The following is a 10646-nucleotide window of genomic DNA, read 5'->3' on the forward strand; positions in this document are numbered from 1 at the left end:
ACTGGCCTGATCTTGGAAAACCACAAAAAAAACCCTGGAAGGCTTTTGAAATAAAGGCCAGCTTCATTCCCAGGCACAAACAAGCAGCCATTATGGAGTCGCCTTTTGTTACTGAGGACCAGAGCACTACAGCCTCTTGGGAGGCAACAGAGCAGGACTTTCCTCTGGAGTTTATTTAAAACCAAGCACAAAATATTTAACGCAACAATAGCATCTTGTACCATGAATGCTAGTGGTGTTTCTCCATAGAAATACTACGCTGAAGGCTGCGAAAGCTAAAGGAGATGCCCAGCCACATGCTTTGAATGGTGTTTGTTTTCCCACACCCATCCTTCCCCTCAAGGGATGGGGCTGGTGCAGGGGGATCTCTGCCTCCAGACTGGATGCCAGGCAGCTGGGGTGCCATTTCACAGCAATCACGGCCCAGACTGGAATGACCAAGCCCTTTTCCCAGAAAGCAGCCTGACACATCTTAGCTTTCATCCCTGGCAGACAGGGAGGGTAACGGCTAGTGTGGTTTTGGGTTTGGTGTCTGAGCAAGACACCTGTCATCCCCATACTGAATGGCACATTATCCTCCTTAAAGACAGAGGAGACTCCTCCAAGCACAGGCCTCTTCACTAAGTAAGCTTCAGAGACTGGTTAACTCCTGCTAGCCCATCCTGGGTGAGGAACTCTTCACTAAAGTGGTATTTGCTCCTTCAGGGCTCCACCCGAACTGGCACAATTATGCATGAGCAAGGCTCCATCTGCCTTTCACATGCCACTTCCCAGCTCGTTTGTATCACAGCTTTCTCAGGGTTTTTAAAACAAGAAGTACTGTTTACCATAAACAAAAAGTAAAATGAGAGAGGTATAAAATGCAAACTGCAGTGCATACAGCCACATGCACAGCACATACCCTCACACAGCAGCAGTACATAACCCTGAGAACAGCCAGACCTGCAGCAGCAGGTACAGTGAGTAAATCACTGGTGTGATTTACAGGTGTTCATGGTACCAACATGACTCCACATCCTTAAGCAATGCTACAGTGTGATTTCTAATCCTACCACACAGTTCTCTGATAAGGCAGCAGCAAGCAAGATTGCTTAAAGCTGCCACACATAATCAGCCACTCATTAGAGCAAGCTGTGATACTCAGGACCTGTATCTCGGAGCTGGGGAAGTCAGAGGAGGATTCTCAGAGATGAGCAGCATCAATACTGCCTGGAATCCTCTACCTCGTTTTGAGATGGAGCCTTAAAGCAGAAAGCTCTAAGAAAGAGGCCAACCACTCTTAGCTTCACCTCCTCATCTGAATTCAAAGCAGGAGCACAGGAACCATGATACGATCTCTTTGCTCAATCAGAAAAAGCAGCAGCGGTGGACCAAACATCATCCCCTCTCCCCTGATACAACCAGGGCACATGCTGCTTTGGGCTGTGGGGATCCCCTAGATCACACAGAAAGCCCACAAACGTCAGAGACAGGCAACTGAGAGTAACTGAGCACTTCTCTTGGGATGGTGCTAGGTGAGAATGGGGAAAACAAAGCAGCCAAGAGGACAGCTTAGCTCCCAGCTCAAGCCGATGATACCTCCATGGAGGGCCATTTGCCTGTGGGTCAGCTAGGAAGCAGGATGCTCAGTTCTGGGAGCCGGGAAGGGCGAAAAACAGGCAGTATTCAATGTTAGTACTTGCTTTGACATTAAAGAAGCAGAGCTGGTGCCGACAGGGTTGTAAAACCAATGTCCTGTCCCTGCTGAGAAGTATTAAAAAAAAAACAAGAAGAGAAAAACAGTCTTAAAAAAAGGACACGATGAAAAACAAATAAAAGGAGGAACAAGCACAGCAGAGTCCCTCTAAAACAAGCAGGGAGTGGGCCAGCCCTAGCCAGGCCTCCTCCTGTGCCCTACCACCCCCATGAGAGATGCTGTGTAGCTCCAGGCATGGGCATTACCCTACCTCTCCCCTTATTTCAATCCTCTCTCAACAGCTTTAACTGGTTAGGCTAATGGAAGCCAGTTGCTTCCCGCAGGTCACCATGACAATGTTTCCAAAAGACAAAGAATTAAAAAAAAGAAACCCCCCAGCATCACACCATGCTTCCTGGGAAGGCTGGGCAGCTCTCCAAGCTGTGCTTGCCCTCCCTATGGGATCGGCTTTAAAAACAGCCCAAGAGCACAGGGAAGTTTTAGGATTTATTCTCCCAACAGACTCCTAGGGTTAGACTCTGCACATCCAAGAGTTTTGCAAAGCTCCGAGGGAAGGAGGGAGGCTTTGTGCCACTCTGCCTTCACTCCTGGCCTGGAAATGGTGAACATCACTGGGATTACCACCATCTCTGCTTTAAGGAAGGGTGGGACCATCAGATGATGGTAGGAGGGAGACTCCATCCTACCCCACACCACACATCATGGAAGAACTCCCTCTCCATAGCCTAAGAAATGACCATAATGATCTTCCTTGCAATTTGTGGGAGGCAAGATACCAGATAAGCAGTGGAAAGTCCCTCCTGGACAAAGCAGAGAAGGGAAAAGGATGGATGGCTGCACCAGCCAGCCAAAAGGGAGGGTCTCCCAGACATTTTTGTCCAGCTGCCTGGTGGAATTGGCTCAGGAGAGCCGACAGTGCTCTCTTGAAAGTGGGGCGAGAGAGAGAGAGGGGGTGGAAAGAGAGAGGGTTTGCTGGAAGACGACAAGTAGGAAGCCCCTCCATTCCCTTCCACCCCCTTTCCCAAGAAAAACATTGCTGTTCTGTGGCTGCTAATGACTTCCAGATGGAGCAACAGGGTCACAGAACATGGAGAGCTCTCCTGGGTCCATGTGGCTCACATGGGGAGATGAAAGGCTGTACATGCTTCCCTCATCTGCAAGAACAAGGCATGGAGGAAGCAAAGGACACCCCTGTCAGGAAAGCAAAGGAGCTGTGGAGAATGCCCCAAACAATGTCCTCACGTGCACACACTCATGCCCAAAATTACTCCACACAGAGGCCGCAGTCAGGTTTCTTCTCTTCTGCTTATCCAGGAAACACTGGAAGGACAGTCAAGTTTTGTAACGTCAGCACACCCATGAAAGCTGGGAGGAGGTCTACGGTATATCTCAAGGACTGGAACAGACAATGGTGGCACAGTACAGGACACCCAGGTTGTAACACGATGGTTCATCGTCTGCTGCCCCAGCCTCTAGCATTTCTGGACATCTCTACATGCCCTGGGGTCTCACCCACTAACACAGCACAAATCCCACTGGAGGATTCCTTGCGGGCTTTGCACGCCTTAAACACATTGCAGGTTTTCAAAGGAAAACTGTCACAGCTACAGGTTTAAACAGCTCTGAAGAGCAAGAAGCCACCTCTGGCACAGGTCTGGGGCAGCAAAGCCAATAGGAGGGGACAAAGAAGAAGAACGACTACATTATTTGGAGTTGGGTAGATCTGAAACCATAATAATGTGATGGTACCAATTTATCTAAAGTCATAAGCAGTTTTAGTCTGCAGAGTAAATGAATCGCAGTGGTTGGTCACGATGAAGGCAGACTGAATTGCAATTAAATACATGTTGCTTTTTTAACAGAAATTGAATTCTGTGATAAGAATACAAAAAAAACAGGATTGTTTGTACTGTCAGATATATGGTGTAAGCCAGATACTTATAGGAAAGCACTGACAAAGTATTTGCTTTATAACTACTGCTTTAAAAAGAATGCCAGTATTATTGAAGGAGCTGATCTAACAGTGATTAGAGGAAAATCTAGAACAAATAAATCTCAGTACCTTTTTTCCTTTAAGGGACTAAATAATTAAATCGTCCTTAACTGTAAATAAGTTTATTTCCAAGACAGAAAAATGCATGTACTTCTATTTTTAAATATCCACACATATATTATTTTTTTTAATAATCCATTTTGCTCAGCGTGGCAAGGCCAAATGCAAATCTTGGTGTCCACTGCCAAGCACGCAAGCCTGGCCACAGCTCGTGTGTCTTCTGGCAAACCTCTGACACATGGAGCCTTGACAAAGTAGAGCACAAACGGGTGAGGTAAGAACCCAGCCCTGAACCAGCTGTGTGCATCCACAGGGATCACTGCAGCATCACATGCCGAAACTCAAGGTGGTTTTTCACTAGTGCATTTTGTAGGACCTGAAGACCAAGACTCTCAGGCTTTTCTCTAACCCTTTCACAACAAGTTTAGCAAAAGACTTGCTGTTGAGTCTAACCCCATGATATACAGAAGTTGACACCATCTCTAAAAGATGCCTAACATTTCCAGAGGGATGAGGACAGGATTGGGAGCATAAACAGAAACCAAAGCTTTCTTGTTGCTCATAGCAGGCCCACACTCACAGTAGCACTGCTGACTTCCAGAGCCTTTGCAACACACTGGAGCTTAGCACAAGACCCTCTGCGATTAAAACCTCCCTGAAACCCTGGAAATCATTGATTTTTGTCCTAGAGAGTCCTGAATGGGCAATGGGCAATTTGCAATGGGCAAACCTTGGGGAAGCTCAGACAGATGTCCTGATCCCTATCTACGTAAGCACTGCTGCTTAACAGTCCCTCCTCTCTGCAAGGGTCAGATTCTCCTGTGGCCAGCAAAACCTCATGACAGAACTTTCAAAAATCCTGAAGACACCCATGAAGGCTTGCCAGCAGCTGCAGCTCAACTCAGATATGTACCCATTTGTGAGAAAGGCTTTAAAGTCTCCCTGTGCTTTCTGGCCCATTTATTCTAGCCCACTCTGTGTGAAAAGCAGCTAGAACTCATTTCCAGGGCAGAAATCATTATCCTGGATTGTATTTGCACAGAGGAGGATGCTGAAGACAGTCTGTGATTCACCCTGTTAGAGAGCCCACATTCCCACTAGCTGGCCTCCTCTCCAGCTGCTCAGCAGTACACCACCTCACAGACACACTCACTGCCTTACCATCAGCCCTCAGCTGTCCTGCCTTGTCTCCCTCAGGCTCTGCTACCCAGCTTGGGAGCTGGATCCACAGCCATCAAGCTGGTATCTAGGGAAACACGTCCCCAAAAAAACAAACCAAACCAAACCGAACAACCCCTCTTGCCCTTCTGTTGAGGCAGTGATACCCAGCAGGACAGCAGGGAAGGGACTGGTGGCAGCAGTCTCGGTGGACAAGTTTAACCCACCATTGTATGACTGTCTGAAACCTCACACCCCTTCCCAGGGCTGGTGGTGCTGCCATGCTCCGGAGAGCAGAGGATTTAGCAACAAAACAGAAAAAAAACGAAATAGAAGCAAAACCAATCCCTTCATCACTCCCAAAGCTACACAGAACCAGAGTGCCCCAGCTCTGGATGCTTTTGCACTCTTCCTCATGGCTGGCCCCACTCCCAGGGCTGAGCTAATTAGAGCCACGAGTCGTGTCACCCTGTCACTTGCTGTGAGCAGCTGGAGGCAGATTTCCTATTTTGGATCTGGCAGGAGAGAGTGAAGCCAAGACCATCGGTGTGCTGTGCTCCATTCCTCACTGGGCAGCTTGAGGGAAAGCACAGGAAGGGCAGGCAGCAGGGACAAGCACCCAGCGATGCTCCTACTGCACTGGCAGCCCAGCAAGGGGGAAGTGTGAAATCCCGAGGTGGGGATTTAAGGCAAACAAGAGCTGAGACTTTTGTCTCCACCCTCTTCAAAGCATTTCACCTACTGCAGTCATCTCCATAACCAAATCCTTGAAAGACAGGGAACCTGGCTTTTCCCTCACACATTATCTTCACTATCATCCCACTGAGATAAGGCAAAAGCAACAAGCCTAGTGTCACCTGCCTCTTCAGGATTCCCAGGGGCTCTTAAAACCAGTGACACCACAGCACCAACTTACTGTGGAGAGATCAGACAGTTCTAGTTTGTACTAGTATCTGCAGGGATGGACCAGCTCAGCCTTTTCCTATGCACTCTCATAACTCACTGAATTACAGTTTTGTTGTTTGCTTGTGTATTTGGGGTTTTTAAATGGTACTTTATGTGTAGGGACAATAAATATCTGAGAAATGCTTAATCAATTGTTAGCATCCAACTTATCAATGCCTCTAGTTACCCTGAAGGGTGTTTTCTGCCTTGTGACCAACACCTTTGCAGCCTAGAGACAGACAGAGCATTCTAGACGAAGTGTTATCCAAGGACAAGAAGGATTATAGTTTTTCAACTACAAATAAAGCAAATAAATGCATATCAGACCATAAGCCTATCTCAGATAAAGAGCAAGTCTTTTTCTTTATAGTCACAAAAGCATGAAACTAGGGTGCTCCAGCTATCCCCATCCCTGGTACCACTTGTCTTCACAGCACCGAAGCAGTTAATTTTCCATTTGCTGGAACACTGGGTTCATGGCCAAAATGGAAGTGCCAAAAGCCACGACTGCAACAACTGGTTAGGAGATGAGATGGTATGCACACCGTGCTGAGGAAAAGCCCATGAACAAGGGCTTGTTTAATAACCTCCCAAGCCAACCCACAAGACAACTCGCTGGATGCAGTGCCAAAGTGCCGGGGAGGAGGGGCAGTGCTTGTGGGAAACCCCAGTCCCCAGGAGTCCCCTCCTTGTGGGCTGGAGAGGCAAGCAGGGGAACAGCTGCCTGTGCCTGCAGGGGCAGCTGCTGTGATGGTCCAGTCTAGAAGCTGAGAGCAAGGACTGCTCCTCTCCTCCTGCTCCTGCAGCTGCCTGAAGGCAAATAAGCATCACACCTGGTACCCCGTAGCTGCCCTGCTCCCCACATCCTCTTTATCCCACTTCCCCATTGCCCTCAAATCCCACACACCAACCAGCTGCACTCAGTACTTTTCCTCTCCCATAACAGCATAGAGACACCCTGAGAAAACAGCCATTAACAAACAGCTCCAACTTCAGCCCAGGGGAAACGACACAGAGAGAAGTCAGGAGACACCCAATCATTGGTTTCCCACTTCCCCTTCTCGCTCAGTACAAACCCTAGGATGGAAGTTTTCCTCCTCCGACAGTGTTTATTGCTTCCCCCTGTCCTGCAGCGCCACGGCAAAGCCTGGCTGGCCTTTAAAAGCCTCCTGACAGATCCCGGGACCAGCGCCCTGTGCCAGACACCAAAAAGCAGCTTGCAAGGGCAGGGGGATGGAAACCAGCTCTGGAGGCCCACCCTGGAGAGGTTCCCATTCCCGAAGCAGGAACATTGTGTGCATGTGTACATTGGATGCCAGAGGAGAAAAAGGAGGGAGTATCAGTTGTAGGAGGGAGGAAGAATAGGGGCGGGGGGAGGGAAAGCAAAAAGAAATCCCAGCCTTCAGACTCCAGAGGTCTGGCTGGGAGAGGCAGCGAATGAAAGAAATGCTCTGCTGTTATTACTGCATGGAAATTACAGCCGCCAGAAGGAATCCAGGCCAATCTGTTGCTGAATATAACTTTAAAAAGACAGTCAACTTCAAATCATGAGCCATTCAAAGAAAACTGCTGGCAGGACCCATGGCCCACTCCCCATCACCTTCTCAATAGCAAAGGCAAAAGACATAGACAAAATAAAAAGGGATGGAAGAGTAAAACATGCCCAACAGGCAGAAGGGAAGGACTCTGTTCCCATGCTCCAGGTCCCCCAGGTTTGGGGAGAAAGTTTTAACTAGAGAGACATAAGTTGTTGGCCGCATGAAGGAAGATGTTTGGGCTGCTTCCTGGAAAGGAGAGAGTTTAACTTCTTATGAGTTCCTTTTCTCTTTTTAAAATCGAGATCTACAAAGGGGAAATGCTGTAAATACAGCTCTGGGTGTAAGGCAGGAGAAGAGAGATGGCAAGAGAGGGAAAACCCACTGCTCCTTCCAGCAGGAGCATCTTCTGTAACCAGGCACAGCCAAGGAGAAGGCTCAGGCATGCTGTTTCACAGGCAAGCAGGGAAATGCAAAGGAAAACCCTTTCCAGAAAGTAATTTTAGCTACAGGTGAGAACAGGACATCGGATCAGATGATGTTCCCAGCTCCGTCGGCTTGCGCTCCAAGTCAGCCCCTGCCTGGCAGCCAGCCCCTCCTGCAAGCTGCTCCTCGTCGTCTGCGAGGATTCGTTGGAGAACAGGGCAAAAATAGGGGGGTTTCAACTTCCAGTAAGCCAGCATGCTGTCAAATTAACAAAAATCACGCTACGCTTAACCGTAACACGCAGAGGCTCCACCTGCCCCTCCTGGAGAACATGAGTCACGCGCTCACCAAGCTTCACTTTCCACTGCCAGGCACTCCACTGGCTACTTTTACATCCCTTTGGATAGGAAACGAGATATGCTTCCAAGAAATCCCCCTGCTTTCTAAATGGGTTCTGAGAGGGACCGCAGTGGAGAATGGCACTGGATAAAACCCACTACACCACAACAGGTCTTTTTATGCTTTTTATGAATTTGGATTCCGTGCTTGGGCCACAGCCAACATTTATTGAAGGCTCTGCCTGGCATGGCAGGGGATATTCTGCAGAGTATAAGGGCAGCCGGAGGTATTTTCATTCTGACCTCCTTGCTGCTCACCTGGAGCTTTCTGCCCTGAGTTTGGGCATACTGCAGCCTACCCTGGGACATGATGCCCACGCAGCAATGCCAGCACCCCCAGACTGACTCACCGACGTAGAAGGTGTTGGGGGCCTGCTTATCCCCCAGCTGCAGGTAGAGGATACTCGTTGTTTGGGAGTCATGCCGGAGCCACAGGGCCACTCCCAGGATGATGCCTCCAGCCAGCTGTGGAGAAAGCAGAGGGAAGCAAGTGTTACTCACTGTTCTAGCTGCACTGGACCTGGGGTGGAAGCTTTCAGGCAGGAACAAAAGGCTTGCTTTTCATCTTTCTGCAAATGTACAAGAACATCCTTCCTAACCATCATCCCACCCCTGCAACATGCTTTGCACCCCATACCACATGAGCCACACCATCTTCCCTGTTTTGTGAGCAGACCCCTCATTCTAGGGATATGCAAAGCCCTTTCCAGTTCCTGCAAGTAATTTCTTTCCCAAGAGCTAAAATGGAAGGCTCAGCCTTACCCAGGTAGCATGAGATGTGTCACTGAGGTTTTTTGGAGAGGTTTTCAACAGAAGTTAGGATCAACCCTGATGACTCCCTTTTTCTAATGGGCTGTTATGATCCTATTTGATTTCTCTGTGATGTAGAAACAGAAAGTGGGGGAACAGTCAACTTTTCCCTCTGCCCCCAAATCTTGCACGCACACTACTTCCCACCCAGAGTCAGGCTTCCAGTCTGAGCAGACCTAGTGTTCCTCTGGTATGTATGGCTTTCCTTAATGTCCTAATACAGGGATTGAAGTGGAGCAATGCCTCAGTTCAGGCTAAAGCACAACCACAGTGCTTTTGGAGACCTCCTGGCTGAGGCTGCTGCCTTGCCCATGCCGTTGTCCAGCACAAGAACAGTGCACTTCCACACATATGTGTGCACATGGACACACATCAGCGACCCCCAGGGCAAGGCTAAAAACACACTTCAAGCACAGGAGAAGTTGTTCTGTGCATGGAGCATCAACTCAGCTTGCCACTGGGGTATTTTCGTGCAAACAATGGGAAGTTTTATGACTGACTTCCTCACCGTTTTCTCTTTCAGGGCGGGGCTGGGAATGGCAATGGAAGATGGGAGCAGAATGGGGGCACTACAGCAGGGAAGGTGTCACTGAGAGCAACTCAAGCTAGAACATTTCAAGCAGGACACGCTGTGCTCTCTGTGACAACTGGCCTTCCATTTAAAACCACAAGAGATGGAGGGGGGGGAAATAAACATGTGAAAAAACCCAAACCCCTAAGAATTCAGTATCACTGCTGCGAAAGGCTGGAAGCACCTGTCCAAATGCCAGTTTAACTCTGAGTGTCCTAAATCCTCAAAGCCATCCATCTTAACAAAAGGAAGAGAACTACCAAAGAGTACAGAAGTGGAAACATGATTTTTCTAAAAGGGTCTGAGTTAAGTCAGCTACGTGCATCAGAGGCACCATGAAGTTCACAGCAAAAAAACCCAGGCTGTTCAGTAAAAGTGCAAAGTCTCCAGTTGCGCAAGCACAGCAGAGCCTTGGTGAATGCAGGAGCACTGAGATCTGCAACTGGGATCTCCCACTGTTGGTGGGAGCCTGGCTTTGCCCCTCAGGAGGTTAGCAGGTGGTTTCCTCCTTGCTCACTTCTACAAATCCCAGCCATGAGATTTTTACAGGGGTGCCATTGAAACTGGGGCAAAACCACATCATCTGTGCCAAACTCAAAGGGCAAGCTGACCTCAGGGCTTTTCCACTTACTGGAGGGAGAAAATCTCCACCAGCTGGAGAGGGAGGGAAGATTTTACAAGCCTTTCCCCAGTTTGCCAACAAAATAATCAGCTTTTAACACTTCTCCCACAGCAACCAATGCAACTTCCCTGCTGGCACGGTCACCCATCCCTCCTGCACTTGGGACAGCCTGAGGTTCTCCAAACACTGGCTATGGAGAAAGTCACGAAAGCCAGTCCGTGCTCGAGTCCAGCTCCAAATAAGGCAGGTTGTGGCTTCGCAGAAAGTTACCCAAATCCAGCCTGGCGTGGCTTGTTCATTGTCTGAGGGCATAACGAAGTTTGTGTTTATCCTCTTGGGAGAAAAAGAATGCCCCCAAATTAATCAGTGCCACTCTTAAAGTGAAGGTCTATCAGTGGCTGCTAGGGGAGAAGGACCCTGAGTGATATCTGT

The 10646-nt window shown here is 48.8% G+C and overlaps 1 protein-coding gene across 1 annotated transcript in view; it reads right to left on the reverse strand.

Moving 5' to 3' along the window:
- Positions 1-8676, reverse strand: part of CD81 (CD81 molecule) — a gene marked incomplete at its 5' end in the record, with an annotated part of 20896 nt that extends 12220 nt beyond the window's left edge. Inside the window, one exon of the mRNA XM_009076081.1 lies at positions 8562-8676. Within this exon, the coding sequence (XP_009074329.1) occupies positions 8562-8676 (115 nt within the window). The remainder of the gene's footprint in view (positions 1-8561) is intronic.
- Positions 8677-10646: the final 1970 nt, after the last annotated feature.

Source organism: Acanthisitta chloris, unplaced genomic scaffold (genome assembly GCF_000695815.1).
Source record: "Acanthisitta chloris isolate BGI_N310 unplaced genomic scaffold, ASM69581v1 scaffold5316, whole genome shotgun sequence".
Taxonomy (NCBI): domain Eukaryota; kingdom Metazoa; phylum Chordata; class Aves; order Passeriformes; family Acanthisittidae; genus Acanthisitta; species Acanthisitta chloris.